Source organism: Anomaloglossus baeobatrachus, chromosome 10 (assembly GCF_048569485.1).
Source record: "Anomaloglossus baeobatrachus isolate aAnoBae1 chromosome 10, aAnoBae1.hap1, whole genome shotgun sequence".
NCBI lineage: Eukaryota > Metazoa > Chordata > Amphibia > Anura > Aromobatidae > Anomaloglossus > Anomaloglossus baeobatrachus.
In genome coordinates this window covers 42822906-42844785 of record NC_134362.1, presented here as the reverse complement: position 1 = coordinate 42844785, position 21880 = coordinate 42822906, and the positions used below count along the sequence as shown (strand labels likewise).

Here is a 21880-nt window from a genome sequence, read left to right as displayed (position 1 = left end):
CGTGTTTCCCCCTCTAGCTCTCTTGCCCAGAGTCCTGCGCAAGATCAGAATGGAGGGCCGTCGGGTCGTACTCATCGTCCCAGACTGGCCCAGGCGAGCTTGGTTCCCAGACCTGCTCCGTCTGTCCGTAGAGGTGCCGTGGCATCTCCCGGACCGCCCAGACCTTCTCTCACAGGGTCCGTTTTTCGCCAGAATTCTGCGGCTCTCAGATTGACGGCGTGGCTCTCTTGAGCCCTGGATCCTTACGGCTTCAGGCTTTCCTTCCGAGGTCATCTTCACTATGACTCAGGCTCGGAAGTCTTCCTCGGCCAGGATTTACCACAGGACTTGGAGAATTTTCCTGTCCTGGTGTCGTTCTTCCGGCCATGCTCCTTGGCCGTTTTCCTTGCCGACCATCCTGTCCTTTCTACAGTCCGGTCTGCAGCTAGGACTGTCCCTCTATTCCCTCAAGGGACAGGTCTTGGCTCTGTCGGTGTTGTTCCAGCGGCGTCTCGCTCGGCTGGCTCAGGTGCGCACCTTCATGCAGGGCGCATCTCACATCATTCCGCCTTACCGGCGGCCTCTGGATCCCTGAGACCTTAATCTGGTCCTCACGGCCTTACAGAAACCCCCCTTTGAGCCTCTTTGGGAGGTTTCGTTGTTTCGTCTTTCACAGAAAGTGGTCTTTCTGGTGGCCATAATTTCTCTCAGGAGAGTCTCTGATTTGGCTGCGCTCTCTTCGGAATCACCCTTTTTGGTTTTTCACCAAGACAAGGTGGTTCTCCGTCCGACTCCGGACTTTCTCCCTAAGGTGGTGTCTCCTTTCCACCTTAACCAGGACATTTCATTGCCTTCCCTTTGTCCGGCCCCTGTGCATCGCTTTGAGAAAGCGTTGCATACTCTGGATCTGGTGCGGACGCTCCGGATCTATGTGTCACGCACCGCTGTTCTTAGGCGGTGCACCTCTCTTTTTGTGCTGACCACAGGTCAGCGCAAGGGTCTCTCGGCTTCCAAACCGACCCTAGCTCGTTGGATTAGGTCGGCCATATCCGATGCCTACCAATGTTCTCAGGTGCCTCCCCCGCCGGGGATTAAGGCGCACTCGACCAGAGCTGTCGGTGCCTCTTGGGCCTTCAGGCACCAGGCTACGGCTCAGCAGGTCTGTCAGGCTGCCACTTGGTCTAGTCTGCACACCTTTTCGAAGCACTACCAAGTGCATGCTCATGCTTCGGCAGATGCGAGCTTGGGCAGACACGTCCTTCGGGCGGCTGTCGCCCATTTGTGAAGTTAGGTTTTGCCTACTTCTCAGTTTCTGTTTATTTCCCACCGATGGACTGCTTTGAGACGTCCCATGGTCTGGGTCTCCCATAAGGAACGATGAAGAAAAAGAGAATTTTGTTTACTTACCGTAAATTCTTTTTCTTATAGTTCCGACATGGGAGACCCAGCACCCTCCCTGTTGCCTGTTGGCAGCTTTCTTGTTCCGTGTGTTTTTCACCGGCTGTTGTTGTAGACAGAGGTTCCGGTTATTCCGGGTTTGACTCTATCTCTACTTATGGGTGGATGTCCTCCTTCAGCTTTTGCACTAAACTGGTTGGATTTGTCATCCGGGGGGGTGTATATGCTCGGAGGGAGGAGCTACACTTTTAGTGTAGTACTTTGTGTGTCCTCCGGAGGCAGAAGCTATACACCCATGGTCTGGGTCTCCCATGTCGGAACTATAAGAAAAAGAATTTACGGTAAGTAAACAAAATTCTCTTTTTTTCCGCCCGAATTCTGCGGCTCTCAAATTGACGGCGTGGCTCTTGAGTCCTGGATTTTGACGGCTTCTGGTATTCCTCCTGAAGTCATCTCCACTATGACTTGGGCCCGTAAGTCATCCTCCGCTAAGATCTATCACAGGACTTGGAAAATTTTCCTGTCCTGGTGTCGCTCTTCCGGCCATCCTCCTTGGCCATTCTCTTTGCCGACCCTTCTGTCTTTTCTACAGTCCGGTCTGCAGCTAGGACTGTCCCTCAACTCTCTCAAGGGACAAGTCTCAGCTCTGTCAGTTCTGTTCCAGCGGCGTCTCGCTCGGCTGGCTCAGGTCCGCACCTTAATGCAAGGTGCGTCTCACATCATTCCGCCTTATCGGCGGCCCTTGGATCCCTGGGACCTTAACTTGGTCCTCACGGTATTGCAGAAACCCCCTTTGGAGCCTCTTAGGGAGATTTCTTTGTATCGTCTTTCTCAGAAAGTGGCCTTTCTGGTTGCCATAACTTCTCTCAGGAGAGTCTCTGATTTGTCTGCGCTCTCTTCGGAGTCACCTTTTTTAGTTTTTCATCAAGACAAGGTGGTTCTCCGTCCGACTCCGGACTTTCTTCCTAAGGTGGTCTCTCCTTTCCACCTTAACCAGGACATTACCCTACCTTCCTTTTGTCCGGCTCCTGTTCATCGCTTTGAAAAAACGCTGCATACTCTAGATCTGGTGCGTGCTCTCCGGATCTATGTGTCTCGCACCGCTGCGCTTAGGCGGTGCACCTCTCTTTGTGTGCTAACCACAGGTCGGCGCAAGGGCCTCCCTGCTTCTAAGCCGACCTTAGCCCGTTGGATTAAATCGACCATTTCGGATGCCTACCACAGTACTCAGGTGCCTCCCCCGCCGGGGATCAAGGCACACTCGACCAGAGCTGTCGGTGCCTCTTGGGCTTTTAGGCACCAGGCTACGGCTCAACAAGTCTGTCAGGCTGCCACTTGGTCTAGTCTGCATACCTTCTCGAAGCACTACCAAGTGCATGCTCATGCTTCGGCAGATGCGAGCTTGGGCAGACGCATCCTTCAGGCGGCTGTCGCCCACTTGTGAAGTTAGGTTTCGGCTACTTCTTAGTTTTTCTGTTTATTCCCACCCAGGGACTGCTTTGGAACGTCCCAAGGTCTGGGTCTCCCATAGGAACGATAAAGAAAAAGAGAATTTTGTTTACTTACCGTAAATTCTTTTTCTTATAGTTACGTATTGGGAGACCCAGCTCCCTCCCTGTTGCCTGTTGGCAATTTCTTGTTCCGCGTGTTATCACCGGCTGTTGTTGTGGACAGAGTCTCCGGTTGTTCCGGCTCTTGCTCTGTTCTACTTGTGGGTGGTGTAGCGGGGTGGGGGTCCCCCAGGACTACAAAGACGCCGTGACTCAAATAGTCCGATCCAAACAGCTTTATTGTCCTTGCTGTACATGTAAATTCATCCGGAACACAGCCGGGGTATGCACCGTCCATACGGGTCCCCGTCACACAGGCACCCCTTGCCGTAGGAGACGGTCTAACGATGCCCCGTTCGGCTGTTCCAGGAGGATCCACAGACTTATAATCGCTCCACGCAGGCCTGGAGCTTTTCCAGGCTTCCTGCTCTGCAGCTTGCAGAGCAGACTCTAATACAAGTTCATAGTGGACGTTTAACCACTTTCCTCACTCTCTGGCACCTGGTAGCAGACACCTCTAGCTGAGGTTCCTTCTCGGCCCCAGGGCCCTCTGCAGACCACTGGGTCTGTGTCTCCTCCAGGAGAGATTCGGCCCTACAGCCCTGGTCTGGCTGCACTCACCTCAGTCTCGGCTCAGACTTAATATCGGAGCCCTGTGCTCAGCCGCCACACAAGTTGCTCCATGCAGAGCTCTCGGCTCTGCTCTGCTCTCACTCTCTCCCAGCACACACGCTGGAAGTCTAGAGCTAGTCTCTATCTAGACTGCCCTAGACACACTCCACCCAGGTTCTGAGACTGGATTGCTTTAACCCCTCGAGCCACACCCACAGGTGGAGGTCTGTGAATCTCAGCCCTACAGAGCACCTTGGGATTATTAAAGGGAACCTGACCCTTATGTGTAGCAAGAAGCCTTTGTGGACTACAAGTCCCATAGCAACCTTTCTCGTCTAGATATCGCAGATACCTTCTCCACTGTGACATATAGCGATCATTTACCACGTTGGTGGTCGCTACGTCACAGTGGCTATTCTCCTTCAGCTTTTGCACTTAACTGGCTGGGACTGGCTACCAGGGGGTGTATAAGCTCAGAGGGAGGAGCTACACTTTTAAGTGTAGTACTTTGTGTGTCCTCCGGAGGCAGAAGCTATACACCCATGGTCTGGGTCTCCCAATACGGAACTATAAGAAAAAGAATTTAAGGTAAGTAACAAAATTCTCTTTTTTATTATTGTTTTCTATCAATTTTTGGCAATTTTTGTCGCTTAATATTGAGCAGAATCAAGTTTGGGGACTTGCTGCTGATATAATAGGACTTATTGGAACGTGTTATTTCCCAAAGCAGCTAATAAAAGGCATATAAAGTTACAAATAAAGCAGCAACACAATATGACGTGTCCACACACAGTATAACGCCCCCACAAACCTTCTCACACTGTTTAATGTCTCACCATACTGTATACTGTACTCATACAGTATAATGTTCTCACAGAGCCCCCCATGCACTGTGATGTCCCTACACAGCACCAATATCCAGGCAGCTCCTCACATAATATCGTATGAGGAACATCATACTATATCCCCACAAATGCCCCTTACGGCGCAGCATTCAGTCCCAACGCATACCTTTTAAGGGTGCAGCACTATATACCCCCGCATGCCCCATAGGATGCAGCATTATGTCCACACAAATGCCCCTTAGGGTGCAGCACTATATACCCCACATGCCCCATAGGATGCAGCATTATGTCCACACAAATGCTCCTTAGGGTGCCTCATTATGTCCGCACACATGCCCCTTAGGGTGCAGCACTATATACCCCCACATACCCCATAGAATGCAGCATTATGTCCACACAAACGCTCCTTAGAGTGCCTCATTATGTCCCCACAGATGCTCCTTAGGGTGCAGCATTATGTCCCCACAGATGCTCCTTAGGGTGCAGCATTATGTCCCCACAGATGCTCCTTAGGGTGCAGCATTATGTCCCCACAGATGCTCCTTATGGTGCAGCATTATGTCCCCACAGATGCTCCTTAGGGTGCAGCATTATGTCCCCACAGATGCTCCTTATGGTGCAGCATTATGTCCCCACAGATGCTCCTTAGGGTGCAGCATTATGTCCCCACAGATGCTCCTTAGGGTGCAGCATTATGTCCCCACAGATGCTCCTTAGGGTGCCGCATTATGTCCCCACAGATGCTCCTTAGGGTGCAGCATTATGTCCCCACAGATGCTCCTTAGGGTGCAGCATTATGTCCCCACAGATGCTCCTTAGAGTGCCTCATTATGTCCCCACAGATGCTCCTTAGGGTGCAGCATTATGTCCCCACAGATGCTCCTTAGGGTGCAGCATTATGTCCCCACAGATGCTCCTTAGGGTGCAGCATTATGTCCCCACAGATGCTCCTTATGGTGCAGCATTATGTCCCCACAGATGCTCCTTAGGGTGCAGCATTATGTCCCCACAGATGCTCCTTAGGGTGCAGCATTATGTCCCCACAGATGCTCCTTAGGGCGCAGCATTATGTCCCCGCAGTTGCTCCTTAGGGTGCAGTATTATGTCCCCACACATGCTCTTTAGGGCGCAGTATTATGTCCCCACACATGCTTCTTAGGGTGCAACATTATGTCCCCACACAAATGCCCCTTCCCAACACATTGATATGCTGCAGATTTTTTCCGCACGAAAATCCGCACGATTTCCGCTGCGGAAAAATCCGCAGCGTGGGCACAGCATTTCCCAAATGCCATAGAAATGGCTGGGGAGTAGCTGTGCTGCAGATTTTCGGGAAATCCGCGGCTTTTCCGCGAGAAATCCGCGGCAAAGTCCGCGCATTTTCCGCAGCGTGGGCACATAGCCTAAGGGTCAGCACTATATTTCCACGCATGCAGCATTATGTCCCCAAAATGTAAAGTGAATTGCAAACAAAATCCACCTAATCTTCTGTCTTCACCCCACTGCTCCAGTCTGCGCTCTGTGTGGAGGCACAGCTGATGCGATGTAGTGACGTTATTGGGCCTGTTGTGCTCTCAGACGCACAGGCTCGCGGTATGTGCCCACGATTCGGAGACCCTGTGTTCTAGTCTCAGTATCATCCCTCCTACGGAGATGCGAGTGTTGTTTGCAGGAGACCGCAGCGTCCGTGCCCATGATTAGGGTTCTGGGCCCTGACGGCTTTTGCTGTATTCTTCTCCCCATCTTCAGAAGTATAAATTGACATGATGCGGCTCATAAGGCCACTGCGCAGGTCAGTTTATACGGCGGAAAAAAGCCACACAGTGGGCATGGGATTTCTATAAATCCAATCCACAGTGCTTGTACTGTACAGCGCGCCATTTTGGATGCAGGTAAAATAAGCTGTCCAAAATGCTCCGGACACTGACAGCTCTGTTCCATCATTCTATTCACCCGGGGATGCAGATACCAGTAAGACGCTAGGGAAGGGGTGGCCGCTTGGTGCGGGACGCCACTGCATAAAGCCCTTTGTCTGTCTTGGTCACCCTGCCGCATGAGCTCCACAGGCCGCACTTTGTCAGATATAGGCAATCTTCTTTGGGGACTAATAAAAATGTAAAAAAACATAAATGTGAAAAATATATTTGTAAATCGTCCACCTTTTTCTGTAATGCAAATAGAGAGGTCGAAAAAAAAAGTACATATTTGCTTTTGCAGCATTTCTATTGTATGAACCAATAAAATATAGAATTATTTATCTGATACGGTGAATGGCAAAACCGAAAAACCAAATCAAAGGGAAAGAAGGAATCACAAAATGGTTCCAGTAAATCCGACTGCTCACCTTCATACACTTCTATCGACCAAAAAATAAAAAAAGGTTACGGCTCTCAGAATATAACAGCTTGAGCCAAAATAATTTTAGCAAGTTTTTTTTTGTGTTTTGTCTTTTTTTAGCCATAAAAACACCCTTTATACGTGGGGAATTATCATGACCGTATTGAACTTGTAGAACATGCAATGACTTGCTTTACCATTTTTACTCCAAACTGATCATTGTAAAAGCAAAACGCCAAATATAATTTATTTATTTATGTATTTTAAGTTATTTTTTTCAATTCAACACTACCAATAAAAAAATAAAAATGTCCTGTTTAGAAGTACACTAGCTGTACTACCCGGCTTCGCCCGGGTTAATAACTGTTGTTAACAAAGTAGAATGTATTAACAAAAATGTATTCTGCACACAAAAACCACAAAACAAATAGAAATGTAATTCTTAAAAAGCAATAACTAAGCTAATAGAAGCATTTCACAACATATATTTCAGCACCACAGATATTCCACACAGATTTAACTAAATTGGCCAAGTAATGTGCTCCGTCTGTTTCTTTCTCTGTCTGTCTTGTCTGTCTCTTTCCCCGTCTGTCTCTTTCCCCGTCTGTCTCTTTCCAGGTCTGTCGTCTCTTTCCAGGTCTGTCGTCTCTTTCCAGGTCTGTCGTCTCTTTCCAGGTCTGTCGTCTCTTTCCAGGTCTGTCGGTCTCTTTCCAGGTCTGTCGGTCTCTTTCCAGGTCTGTCTGTCTCTTTCCAGGTCTGTCTGTCTCTTTCCAGGTCTGTCGGTCTCTTTCCAGGTCTGTCGGTCTCTTTCCAGGTCTGTCGGTCTCTTTCCAGGTCTGTCGGTCTCTTTCCAGGTCTGTCGGTCTCTTTCCAGGTCTGTCGGTCTCTTTCCAGGTCTGTCGGTCTCTTTGTCTGTCTCTCTGTCTGTCTCTATCCGTCTCCCCACCGACATCTTATTACCTCACATATAAGCTTCTTATACTAGGAATGTTTTTTGTTCCTATAGCAACCAATCACAGCTCCTACTAATAACCTGTAGTTCCAGGCTCCACTTACTTTAATGGAGGCATGTTTTTTGGAGAGTAACTGTAAAGCGCGGGGTTACATTTTCCTGTCAAAACATAGTCTATGACGTTCCCTGGGTCACATGAGGCGTCTGTGCAAAATTTCGTGATTGTAAATGCGACGGTGCGGATACACTTTTCGTTTCACTTTTTCCCCATTATGTAGATGGGGACAAAATTGATTGGTAAATTGAAACACGTGGGGTTAAAATTTCACCTCACAACATAGCCTATGACGCTCTCGGGGTCCACACGTGTGAGTGTGCAAAATTTTGTGGCTGTAGCTGCGACGGTGCAGATGCCAATCCCAGACATACAGACACATACATACACACATCCAGCTTTATATATTAGATTATAAATATGGCGTCATTCAAAACTACAACTGGTCCCATAGGAAAAGCAAAGGCATAGAAAGAGAAAGAAGAAAAAAAAAATAAGAGAAATAGTCGCATCTCCCTGGGGTTAAACAGAGTTTAACAAAGCAGATCTCATTGTAAAAGTCAGCTAAACTAAATGGGAAGTGAGAGATGCTACAACTGCACATATACTATATATACATATCTATTTTTTCTCTGTTGTCCGTGATTTACAGATGTTTGAATTTGGCACAAACCATTATTTTTTCCTTTGCTTCATAACATGATGTTTCTAGCAATTATCATTGCACTTTTGCGTTTTTTGTAGGTACATTTATGGAAGCACACTAACCCCTGAGGTTTCCTCCTGTCCTCTGAAGACGGTTCATATGATCTACACACCAGTACCCCAGAGTCTGACCCTCACCACCGAGCAGGAGAAAACCTGGGTGTTCCTTACAGTTGTTTCAGAAACTGAAAAAGACGTGAAAGAAAGATTTGATCAAGGCCTTTCTTTAGCTGATGAGGGACGGCTTTTCTCCTCGCATGCCGAAGCATGGGCCCAGCTATGGGAGGGGAGCCGGATAGCGGTGGAAGGCTCCCTGGTTCTTCAGCAGGCGGTCATTGGATGTCTTTATTATATACTAAGCTCTCTACCACCGCTGGGGTCTGACGAACACTTCAATGGCATCAGTCCTGGGGGTCTATCCAATGGACAGCATAATGAAGATTATTGGGGTCATGTTTTTTGGGACCAAGTACGTTGGATTACTAGAACTCACTTCCAGCTATGGTGTTATCTTTTGTGTCGCACTTAAGGGTGCTTTACACGTTACGACATCGCTACCGATATATCGTTGGGGTCACATCATTAGTGACGCACATCCAGCGCTGGTAGCGACATCGCAACGTGTGACACCAAGGAGCAACTATCAACAATCGCAAAATCGTTCAAAAACGGTGATCGTTGACACGTCGCTCCTTTCCTTAATATCGTTGCCGGTACGATGTTGTTCCTTGTTCCTGCGGCAGCACACATCGCTATGTGTGACACTGCAGGAACGACAAACATCTCCTTACCTGCGTCCACCGGCTATGCGGAAGGAAGGAGGTGGGTGGGATGTTTACGTCCCGCTCATCTCCGCCCCTCCGCTTCTATTGGCTGGCCGCTTAGTGACGTCGCTATGACGCCGAACGCACCTCCCCCTTGAGGGAGGGATTGTTCGGCGGTCACAGCGACGCCGCTGACAAGGTATGTGCGTGTGACGCTGCTGTAGCGATAATATTCGCTACGGCAGCAAGCACCAAATGTCGCACGAGCGACGCACTAGCGATGTCGCAGCGTGTAAAGCACCCTTTATACTGTATAGAAGTATCATGTTTTTTAGATTTAAAATGACTAAAAGTTGATGCACCACACATGTCACGGGTGACATATTTTAGCATTACCCTCATAGGAAGGAGAGAATGTATTCCTGGATATTGATAATGAGCCCTAAGAAAGGCTTAAAGTGTGACTGCCATTTTCATTTTTGTATCATAAGTCAATAGTACACATAACATCTATTACCAAGTTGTTTATTATCAGACAGATTTGCTTCTTTCTCCCTTGGGCTGATCTTTCATTCTCAAAATTCTCAATTCCCAGGTATAAGCTGTCTTCAGTGAATACAGATTTCTTTGTCGCTCCATTGGGAGACCCAGACAATTGGGTGTATAGCTTCTGCCTCCGGAGGCCACACAAAGTATTACACTTTAAAAGTGTAACCCCTCCCCTCTGCCTATACACCCTCCCGTGCATCACGGGCTCCTCAGTTTTATGCTTTGTGTGGAAGGAGGCACACATTCACTCATGCATTCTCATTTTAGTTATTTCGGTTGGAAGAAAAGCGGGCCCCCACGGGGCCCCCGGCATGTTCCCTTCTCACCCCACTACGTCGGCGGTGCTGTTAAGGTTGAGGTACCCATTGCGGGTACAAAGGCCGGAGCCTCATGCCGTTTCCTTCACCATCCCTTAGCGGCTCTGGGAGAAGTGGGATCCTGACCGGTCATCCATTTACTGGGACCGGGCTCCCTCCGCAGCCCCTGTGGGACTCTGCCGGACAGGAGTATATTCATCCTCAGGGACCGGGCCCTGCATCTATAAGGTACTCTGTGTTCCCATGGGGACTGTGCATGGAGCACCTCTTTCCCGGACGCTGCAGCAGCTGCGGATTTGTGAAGACCGGCGGACCTCCACGCCGACCGCGCCTGCTTGTCGGCCGCGGTCTTAAATTTAGTCCCCGGCTTCATCGCGGCCTAGTAGCAAAACTCCCGCCCCCGGGCCTGTCTGTCAGGGGTGAGGGTGGGACGGCCGACCTGACGTCGGATGTGAGGGCCGGAGCATCCTGTATGTTTCCTCCCCCCTCACTGATCACTGTGGGGACCCCAGATTCCCGCACTTTCCTAGCGCCGCCCACGGCTCCACTCCTCCCCTGAGAGCTCCGGCAGCCATTTTTTGGCATTCTGCCGGTGGAGGATTATCAGGGAAGAGCTCTGCAGCTCTGGGAGACCTAAGGCAGGGAATCTGGAGGACACACACTCCGCTTTCTAGCGGTCGGTAAGCCACACCGGTCACCCGGTGCTGGTCCCCTTAGGGTGCCGGAATAGATACGTATTTTGTATATATATATATGTCTGTTCGGCCGGGCTGTATACCCTTTCCCATATACCCTCAGTGATCACTCTCCTAGGAGACAACAGCATGTCGTCCACAAGGAGCAAGGGCGCTAAGGCACAGGGTTTTTTTGCGTCCTGTACCTCGTGTGCGGCTGTTACCTGCGGGTTCCACCTACCCTCACTGTGAGCAATGCTCGACCCCTGTTTCGCTTGCTCAGCCGGAGCCTCGGTCACTAGTGGGCCCCTCGGCTCAGGTTGACCACCCTGCTCCCCCGGTCCAGGCGGCAGGAACAGAGTTTGCAGTTTTTGCTGAGAAACTCTCTGAGTCACTTTCACAATCCATGGCTCAGTCTATGGACAAATGGTCTGCCAAGCTGCTAGAAGCCTTGCAGTCCAGACCGGCCCTTACACAGGCCCCGGGCCCTGTTGGTTCGTCGCCTCCAGGTACCTCTCGGTCCGCGTCGCAGCACGCTCCCGGGGGGGACCCTAGGCCTCACGTGGAGGACTCCTGCACTGACCACAGTCCCAGACCGGCTAAGCGGGCTCGCTGGGAATCTTCCCCGACTTCTTCACGCTGCTCGGGGTCCCACCTTGATGACTCTCTGGAGGACGAGGCGGACGGCGCAGCTCAGGGCTCTGACCCTGACGTCGCCCTCAACCTTGATACACCTGAAGGGGACGCCTTAGTAAATGATCTTATCTCGTCCATCAATCAGGTGTTAGATCTATCTCCCCCGCCTCCACCTGTAGAGGAGTCGGCTTCTCAGCAGGAGAAACACCAGTTTCGGTTCCCCAAACGTACACGGAGTGCGTTTTTCGATCACTCTAACTTCAGAGATGCTGTCCAGAAGCCCAGAGCGGTTCCGGACAAGCGCTTTACTAAGCGCCTTACTGACACACGTTACCCCTTCCCCTCTGACGTAGTTAAGGGTTGGGCTCAATGTCCCAAGGTGGATCCTCCAGTCTCTAGATTGGCGGCTAGATCTGTGGTATCGGTTGCAGATGGCTCATCGCTAAAAGATGCCACTGACAGGCAGATAGAGCTACTGGTGAAATCCATCTATGAAGCCACGGGCGCGTCTTTTGCCCCGGCTTTTGCAGCCGTATGGGCACTCCAAGCTATCTCAGCTTGTCTAGCTGAGAATAATGCGGTCACACGTACTTCTGCTCCGCAGGTTGCGTCTTTGACTTCTCAGGCGACGGCATTTTCTTCATACGCCATGAACGCAGTCCTAGACTCTGCTAGCCGTACAGCGGTGGCATCCGCTAATTCAGTGGCAGTCCGCAGGGCCATGTGGCTGCGAGAATGGAAGGCCGACTCCGCTTCCAAGAGGTTCTTAACCGGTTTGCCGTTTGCTGGCGACCGATTGTTTGGCGAACGATTGGATGAGATTATTAAGGAATCCAAGGGAAAGGACTCCTTACCCCAGTCCAAACCGAAGAGACCTCAGCAACGTAAAATACAATCGAGGTTTCGGTCCTTTCGTCCCTCCGCCAAGTCCCAATCCTCTTCGTCCAACAGGCCAGAGAAAGGCCAGAGGAACTCCTATGCGAGGCGGTCTAAGTCACGACCCCAAAAAGCCGCAGGAGGCACTGCCTCCAAGGCGGCCTCCTCATGACTCTCGGCATCCCCGAACCGCATCCTCGGTCGGTGGCAGGCTCTCCCACTTTTGCGACGCCTGGTGGCCACATGTTCAAGACCGATGGGTGAGAGACATTCTGTCTCACGGTTACAGGATAGAGTTCAGCTCTCGTCCTCCGACTCGTTTCTTCAGAACCTCTCCGCCCCCCGCTCGGGCCGACGCACTTGTTCAGGCAGTGGACGCTCTGAAGGCAGAAGGAGTTGTGATTCCCCTTCCCCCTCAGGAACTTGGTCGCGGCTTTTACTCCAACTTGTTCGTGGTGCCAAAGAAGGACGGATCATTCCGTCCCGTTCTGGACCTCAAACTACTCAACAGACATGTGAGCACCAGACGGTTTCGGATGGAATCTCTCCGCTCGGTCATCGCATCGATGTCACAAGGAGACTTCCTAGCATCGATCGACATCAAGGATGCTTATCTCCACGTGCCGATCGCACCCGAACATCAACGCTTCTTGCGTTTCGCCATCGGGGACGAACACCTTCAGTTCGTGGCATTGCCTTTCGGCCTGGTGACAGCCCCACGGGTTTTCACCAAAGTCATGGCATCCGTCGTGGCGGTCCTACACTCTCAGGGCCACTCGGTGATTCCCTACTTAGACGATCTCCTAGTCAGGGCACCTTCTCGGGTGGCGTGTCAACACAGCCTTACCATCGCTCTGGAGACTCTCCAGCAGTTCGGGTGGATCATCAACTTCCCAAAATCCAAGTTGACACCGACCCAGTCACTGACTTACCTCGGGATGGAGTTTCATACACAATCAGCGGTAGTCAAGCTACCGCTGGACAAACAGCAGGCAGGGGTGCAATCTCTTCTTCGGGGACAGTCACACCCCTTGAGGCGCCTCATGCACTTCCTGGGGAAGATGGTGGCAGCGATGGAGGCAGTGCCCTTCGCGCAATTCCATCTGCGCCCACTCCAATGGGACATTCTCCGCAAATGGGACAGGAAGTCGACTTCCCTCGACAGGAACGTCTCTCTTTCCCTTGCAACCAAGACGTCTCTTCAGTGGTGGCTTCTTCCCAATTCTCTATCGCAGGGAAAATCCTTCCTGCCCCCAACCTGGGCTGTGGTCACCACGGACGCGAGCCTGTCAGGGTGGGGAGCGGTTTTCCTCCACCACAGGGCTCAGGGAACCTGGACTCCGATGGAGTCTTCCCTTCAGATCAATGTTTTGGAGATAAGGGCAGTGTATCTAGCCCTATTGGCCTTCCAGCGGTGGCTGGAGGGCAGACAGATACGTATACAGTCGGACAACGCCACTGCCGTCGCATACATCAACCACCAGGGCGGCACGCGCAGTCGTCATGCCTTCCAGGAAATCCGGCGGATTCTGCAGTGGGTGGAAGCCACAGCCTCCACGATCTCCGCAGTTCACATCTCGGGCGTAGAAAACTGGGAAGCAGATTTTCTCAGTCGTCAGGGCATGGACGCGGGGGAATGGTCTCTTCACCCAGACGTTTTTCGAGAGATCTGTCGCCGCTGGGGAACACCGGACGTCGATCTCATGGCGTCACGGCACAACAACAAGGTCCCGGCATTCATGGCTCGGTCTCAAGATCACAGAGCTCTGGCGGCGGACGCGTTAGTTCAGGATTGGTCGCAGTTTCGACTGCCTTATGTGTTTCCTCCTCTGGCGATGCTGCCCAGAGTGTTACGCAAGATCAGGTCCGACTGCCGTCACGCCATCCTCGTCGCTCCAGACTGGCCGAGGCGGTCGTGGTACCCGGATCTGTGGCATCTCACGGTGGGTCAGCCGTGGGCGCTTCCAGACCGCCCAGACTTGCTGTCACAAGGGCCGTTTTTCCATCTGAATTCTGCGGCCCTCAACCTGACTGTGTGGCCATTGAGTCCTGGCTCCTAGCGTCTTCAGGGTTATCTCAGGATGTCATTGCCACTATGAGGCAAGCCAGGAAACCAACGTCCGCCAAGATCTATTACAGGTCTTGGCGGATCTTCTTGTCCTGGTGCTCTGATAATGGTTTTGCTCCCTGGCCTTTTGCCTTACCCATTTTTCTTTCATTCCTTCAATCCGGAATGGACAAGGGTTTGTCACTCGGCTCTCTCAAGGGACAAGTATCGGCGCTCTCAGTATTTTTTTAAAAGCGTCTGGCCAGGCTTCCGCAGGTCCGCACGTTCCTGCAGGGAGTTTGCCACATAGTCCCACCTTACAAGCGCCCGCTGGAACCCTGGGACCTTAACAGGGTGCTAACGGCTCTTCAGAGACCACCTTTCGAGCCGCTGCGGGATGTCTCTTTATCACGTCTTTCGCAAAAGGTGGCATTTCTAGTGGCAGTTACATCACTCCGAAGAGTGTCGGAGCTTGCAGCGCTGTCATGCAAAGCCCCCTTCCTAGTTTTTCACCAGGATAAGGTGGTTCTGCGTCCTGTACCGGAATTTCTCCCTAAGGTGGTATCTCCGTTTCATCTCAATCAGGATATCTCCTTACCTTCATTTTGCCCTAATCCAATTCACCAATGTGAAAAGGATTTGCACTCATTAGATCTAGTGAGAGCACTCCGACTCTACGTGTCTCGCACGGCGCCCCTGCGCCGTTCAGATGCGCTCTTTGTCCTTGTCGCTGGCCGGCGTAAAGGATCGCAGGCGTCCAAGTCAACTTTGGCTCGGTGGATCAAGGAACCGATTCTTGAAGCTTACCGTTCTGCGGGGCTTCCGCTTCCTTCGGGGCTGAAAGCCCATTCTACCAGAGCCGTGGGTGCGTCCTGGGCATTGCGACACCGGGCTACGGTTCAGCAGGTGTGTCAGGCAGCTACCTGGTCTAGCCTGCACACTTTCACGAAACACTATCAGGTGCATACCTATGCTTCGGCAGACGCCAGTCTAGGTAGGCGAGTCCTTCAGGCGGCGGTTGCCCACCTGTAAGAGGGAGTCGTGTCGGCTCTTTTTATCGAGGTATTCTTTACCCACCCAGGGACTGCTTTTGGACGTCCCAATTGTCTGGGTCTCCCAATGGAGCGACAAAGAAGAAGGGAATTTTGTTTACTTACCGTAAATTCCTTTTCTTCTAGCTCCTATTGGGAGACCCAGCACCCGCCCCTGTTCCCTTCGGGCTGGTTGTTCTTTTGTGTACACATGTTGTTCATGTTGAATTGTTCTTTTGGTTCATGGTTTTCGGTTCTCCGACCATCCTTCGGATTGAATTTACCTTAGACCAATTTATAAGTTCCTCCTTCCTGCTTTTGCACCAAAACTGAGGAGCCCGTGATGCACGGGAGGGTGTATAGGCAGAGGGGAGGGGTTACACTTTTAAAGTGTAATACTTTGTGTGGCCTCCGGAGGCAGAAGCTATACACCCAATTGTCTGGGTCTCCCAATAGGAGCTAGAAGAAAAGGAATTTACGGTAAGTAAACAAAATTCCCTTCTTTTATATTACCGAGATAGGATGAGATAAAAGTTAGTTTCTATGCAGAAAGGAGGGGGAGGAACTCGGTCTCTAGATCCGCCTTACTCCCTGCTCCTCCCTTATACAATATACCGTATTTTCCAGCATATAAGATGACTTTTTAACCTCTAAAAATCTTCTCAAAAGTCGAGGGTCGTCTTGTATGCCGGGTGTCGTCTTATACGGCGGTTCATGGTGCCATCATGGCTTTACACACAGTAAAAGATATTTTCACCTGTCCTCCGTTCCCGTTGTGCCTCCAGCTGTTTTTTGTAGTCCACAGGCACACAGACCCCTCCGTGATAGCGTCCGATACACGAAGCGGCCGCTGCAGGATGTCGTCATGGCTTTACTGCAGCTGAGTGCTTTGTGGCGCCGTAAAGCATTCAACTGCAGTAAAGCCATGGCAACATCCTGCAGGGGCCGCTCCGTGCATCGGACGTTATCACGGAGGGGTCTGTGTGTTTGCGGACTGCAAGGAGGCACCGCTGGAATGGAGGATAGGTGAGTATCTTTTATTGTGTGTAAACTATGGCATAATAGGGGACAAGGGGGAACCAGCAGGAGGACATTACTAAACAATGGGGACATTACTGCAGGGGACATTACTGCAGGCGACATTACTAAACAATGGGGACATTACTGCAGGGGACATTACTGCAGGGAACATTACTCAATAATGGGGGCATTACTGCAGAGGACATTACTGCAGGGGACATTATTCAACAATGGGGACATTACTGCAGGGGACATTACTAAACAATGGGGACATTACTGCAGGGGACATTACTAAACAATGGATACATTACTGCAGGGGATATTACTAAACAATGGGGACATTACTGCAGGGGATATTACTAAACAATGGGGACATTACTGCAGGGGATATTACTAAACAATGGGGACATTACTGGGATCAGCTTATACTCGAATATATACGATATATCCCAAATTCTATATTTTAACTGGAAAAGTTGGGGGTCGTCTTATACACCCAGTCACCTTATACGCCGGAAAATACGGTAATCTTGTTAGTGGTAACTACCATCTCCTATCTCTTTATGAAATAAAAGTTTAAAACGACGGCTTTGCTTTAATACATTTTCCATCACTAATTTCTCTACATCTCCGACCTGTGGCTGCCCATCTGTTGTGTTACTACACGTCTTAGGGATTGATGGGATTCGTAGTCCTCACAACAGCTGGAAAGTCAAAAGTTGGAAACTATGGGTCCCCAAACCACTTTATTTCATTGGGAGGTATCGGTCTGCACCGTTTTCCCATCTGACCATGAAAACACATGAACAATCGGAAAGACTGAGTGATCGTGTGTGTGTATGTGTGGGCGTCAGTAGAGGTGACTCTTTTAGGTTATGTGCTCATCTGCTTTTTTTGAGGTTTTTTTATTCGTTTTTTTAGTGCAGTTTTTTCACAAAACTGCAAGCAAATGCTTATGTCAGCAAAGTCAATGAGAATCCTGAAGATTTGTGCATATGTTGCTTTTTTCCCTTGGAGATTTCGCCATATATATGTAGAATGTTTAATCCTTTTAGCGCTTTTTGTAGCGTTTTTCCACCCCTGAATGCATGTAAAAAACACATGCAAAAAAACGCTTCAAAAACCTGCCAAATCACAGCAAAAACAAGTTGTTGTTTTTTCTGCTAAGAGATGCAAAAATGGTGCATAAAGTTTTGCAACCAAGTATTCGGCATGCACACTAACCTTAAACACCCGTTACACACAGCGCAATCGCTAGCGAGATCGCTGAAACGTCACAGCGAGCGGGCCCCTGCTGCGAGGTCGCTGATCGTTACAAAACGATCCGGACCATTTTTTGCTCGTTGGTCTCTAATTCCCTAGTCTGGTATTCATAGCACAGTTGTTTCTAATATACTCTATTTGATTTGTGTCTCCATTATTGAAGGACACTTGGATATATCCGAATATTCTGCTGTTTTACCCAGAGATGGCTCGTCATATTCTCAAATACCGAATTCGAACACTTGAGGGAGCTCTGCACAACGCTGAGGAGCAAGGATATAAAGTAAGTCATCTGATAAAGGCATTCTGTCTGCAGCCTTCAGACTTCTGGAATTATAAAGTTATAGGAGATGTCTGAGGAAAGCAAGTTATCAATATCCAAAGGGTAAGGTATAACTTGTTGATCGGTGGCGGTCTGACCTCACCGGTCGGCAGTGCCTGTCGCCCCATTGTGTGTGCACTGCCGCCCCATTCTCACGGGAACACTTTGCCCCTATATTCTCACGAGGATAAATGAGGTTGCATATGCTCAACCTCAAGTCCATTCCTTATGGTACTGGCAGGTTCTGGTCTCAACTTTTTCCAGTAGCCCCATAGAGAATGAATGTTGTGACGATCGGCCATCCGACCCCCACTCAATTTTGTATTGAAGATGAAAGTGGCCCTTTGGGGATAAAATTCCCCTTTTAACCAATTGCTGTGAGTCCCAACCTCCGCTGATCAGTGCGTGATTCAAACTTTTTAGGGTATGTGTACACAATCAGGATCTGCTGCATCCTGTGCGCGGTGGGTCCTGACCTGTGGGGCCGCGAGTCTCCTCCGCAGGAGACTGCAGCTGCTCGTACCCACGCTCCGGGCTCGGGCACTTGCAGGCTCTGTCTCTTCTGTTCTCCCTGCAGAGAACGCTTGCAACTCCGCAGCAAAGAATTGTCATGCTGCGGCTCCGGACGTCGCACCGCAGGTCAGTTTATGCTGCGGGCAGTACAGAAATCCCATTTACTGTGCTTGTACTGTACAATGCAGCGTTTTAGACGCAGCTGAAATATGCTGTGTCCAAAACACTGTGAACCCTGATCGTGGGTACATACCCATAAGTAATATCTGAGACTGGCTACTGAAATCTCCAGTCCGTTGTGAGGTGTGCTGCTGGTGGCCACAAATAACTGTATTTCTTGCTCCTATTCCAACAAATGAGTGATCATGTTATTTATCTTTAGGGTGCAAAATTTCCCTGGGAAAGCGCATTGACAGGATATGAAGTTTGCCCAGAGGAAATATATGGAGATCAGGAAATTCACATCAATGGAGATGTTTTGATGATATTCAGACAATACTATTACATGACCAAGGTACAAAGCCATTATTTGATTGTATGTGATGTGCTATTATTTCCAGGTTGTATTGCATTTTAACACTTTCATTGTATACTGACTGAGTGTCATGTCCTCACCGGAGTCCACTCATGCGACTTCTGCTTTGTCACCAGGCGCCACCATATTCCCGCCATGAACTGTGCTGGTGATAGGAAAGGAGTCGGTGCCAGTGGCTCTGGTGGGCGCAGGCTCCGCTCATCCACTAAGCTGGTTTTCCCTGAGACCTGCAGTACCACTGGCTGACTGTAGGTGGCGTGTGTCTTCCAGCTGAAGTTTCCACCTTTCAGCTCCAGCCAATAGGAAAACCCCACACCCTTCTAATTTCTCCTCCTGTCTGCTGGTCACTGCCTGAGATAGTTTTGTATTCCTGATGGTGACTGGTTCCTGTTCTGCTATGACTATTGATCCCTGTGTTTTGACCTCTGCCTGCTCACTGACTACTTTCCTGCCTGCCATTTTTGTACCATGCTGCCATTTCTGGTTTTGACCTCTGCCTGATTTCCTGACTACGCTCCTGCCTGCCGATTTTTCTTTCTTTTTTTTCCCTTTTTGTACCTCCTGATTTAGACCCTGCCTGCCGACCACTCTTTCCTGGATTGCAGCCTTCCATAGGCAGTGATCTCCTAGACTTTGTGTAATTCCAAATCCCTGTACAGGGGTTAAAGGGTTTTGGGGCTCTTGAGATCCTGCTGCCTTGGTGGCTAGCCCTATTCTGTCTGTGACAGTCATCCTGAGTCTGTGGCCAAGGGCAGAGGTTACACTGAGATAGAGGACAAAAAATATGCACTCATGTTATGATGGAAGAAGTGTAAAGTCTGATGCTTTCGAATTATACTGATCATATGAAGGTGCGTTTAGCATAATTTTTCCAACCAATATTGAATCTTCTAAATAAATTGGAAAACATTCATCAATACCAGTTCACTGTGTGTCTTTTATGTGATGCTGGCTGTATAATTTCTCTTTTTTGGGTGGTACATAAATGTCCAATTTGGCGAAGATTGGCATATTGATGCACATGTCACGGAGATATAGTATGTACAGTATGTGTATAGTATATATAATTTCTTTATCGTTCCTTATGGGAGACCCAAACCATGGGTGTATAGCTACTGCCTCCGGAGGACACACAAAGTACTACACTCAAACGTGTAGCTCCTCCCTCCGGGCTATATACACCCCCTGGATGACAATCTACCCAGTTCAATGCTTTGTTTTTCAGGAGGATCACACTTGCATTCTCTGATATTTTTTTTTTTTTTTATTTTAAAGATTTGGAAGAAAAGCGGGTCCAGTCTGGACTCCCGGCATGTCCCTTCACACCCCACTCTGTCGGGTGCTGTTAAGGTTGACTTTAATAAGGCTGGAGCCTTCACATGCCGAGCTCCTTCGCATCCTCTGTCGAGGCTCTGTTTGAAGTGGGAGCCATCACGGTCCTCTCTGCTTGCAGGAGGCCGGTCTCCATCCGCAGCCCTGTCTGGTCCCTGCTGGAAGGAGCGTTAACCCCCACTCAGGGACATGGCCCTGCGTCTCAAAAGCTAAGTATTGAGACGTTTTTTCAGGGGTCCCGGGTACTTTTATTGGGGGGACAGTATGTGCTTTAGCGTTACTGTTAATTCCGGCCGGTTCTGGGGGTTTCCCCTGAGAACCGCGCCGAAGGTGCCTGCTCGTCGGCCGCATTTTAAAATCTAGGCCCCGGCTTCAGTTTGGGCCTAGTTTCGGTTTTGGCTTCTCTGCATGTTTTGCATACGGCGCCGCCCTCCGCCCGACCAGCAGAGGGGAGGGCACTCCTCTCTGGGGAGATGTTCCCTCCCCTGTATTTCTTCCTGTATCTCTCTGCCCTCCGTGTTTTCCCGCTCTTGGGGCTTATACACGCCCCCCCCTCTTCTCCCAGCGCCATTTTTTCAGCGTTCTTGCACTGTAAGACGCTGGCTGCTGCAGCTGCATACTGTTAGAAGGCTGACGCTTCTCAAGAGGAGTGGTGGAATCCGGAGGGCACACAGAGAGCAAGGGCTGGTAAGCCACAACCTCTGGTTGTGGACTTTTATTACACTCTCAGACATTCTACAGGAGTGTATTCTGGCTGCAGAGCTTCCACCTCAGCAGCATGTCTGTTACTAGGAGCAAGGCTGCAAACATATACGCTATATGCACTGCATGTAAGCTCATTCTGCCAGAGCCAAGCACATACCCACATTGTGATGCCTGTGCTAACATGTTTGTGTCTCAGCCTGGAGCCGCCTCAGGGGTCCCTCTGGCTGCTCCGGCCCAGGTGACTGAACCCCCGGCTTGGGTAGCTTCCTTTTCACAAGCTATTTCCCAGTCTTTTGCCGACTCCATGGGGCAGCTGTCCCGGACACTGCTGTCCATGCATCAGCCCCCCTCTCAGGGTGTCTCTGCGGCTCCTAGCTCGGCAGAGCCCTCAGAGCATGTCCTAGGACCCCGTCCCCCTAAACGGAGACGCAGGGAACCTTCTCCTTCCTCGTCCCACGGCTCTGATTCACAGGCCGAGGTGCAGGGCGAGGAAGATTCGTTTACTGTGGGCTCAGACGCTGCCTCTATGTACCCCATTGACTTGTCTGAGGGTGATGCGGATGTTAGTGACTTGATTGCGTCCATTAACTCCGTACTGAACCTCAACCCACCAGAGTCAGAGGAACAACCCTCTCTGGTAGAGGTACACCAGTTTACCTCTCCTAAGAAACCTAGGAGTATGTTTTTTAACCACTCCAGCTTTCAGACCACTGTTAACAAGCCCAGGGCCTGTCCTGACAAACGTTTTCCGAAGCGTAGTTCAGATGACCGTTTTCCTTTTCCACCAGAGGTGGTTAAGGAATGGGCACAGTCCCCAAAGGTAGACCCTCCGGTGTCCAGAATCTCAGCCCGCACAGTCGTAG

General features: G+C 50.2%; 1 protein-coding gene across 1 annotated transcript in view; it reads left to right on the top strand.

The window, feature by feature from the left end:
- The window catches only part of PGGHG (protein-glucosylgalactosylhydroxylysine glucosidase), a 109277-nt gene that overhangs the window by 34759 nt on the left and 52638 nt on the right, over positions 1–21880 (top strand). Inside the window, exons 4-6 of the mRNA XM_075326398.1 lie at positions 8473–8902; positions 17774–17893; positions 18828–18959. Of these exons, the coding sequence (XP_075182513.1) occupies positions 8473–8902; positions 17774–17893; positions 18828–18959 (682 nt within the window). The remainder of the gene's footprint in view (positions 1–8472; positions 8903–17773; positions 17894–18827; positions 18960–21880) is intronic.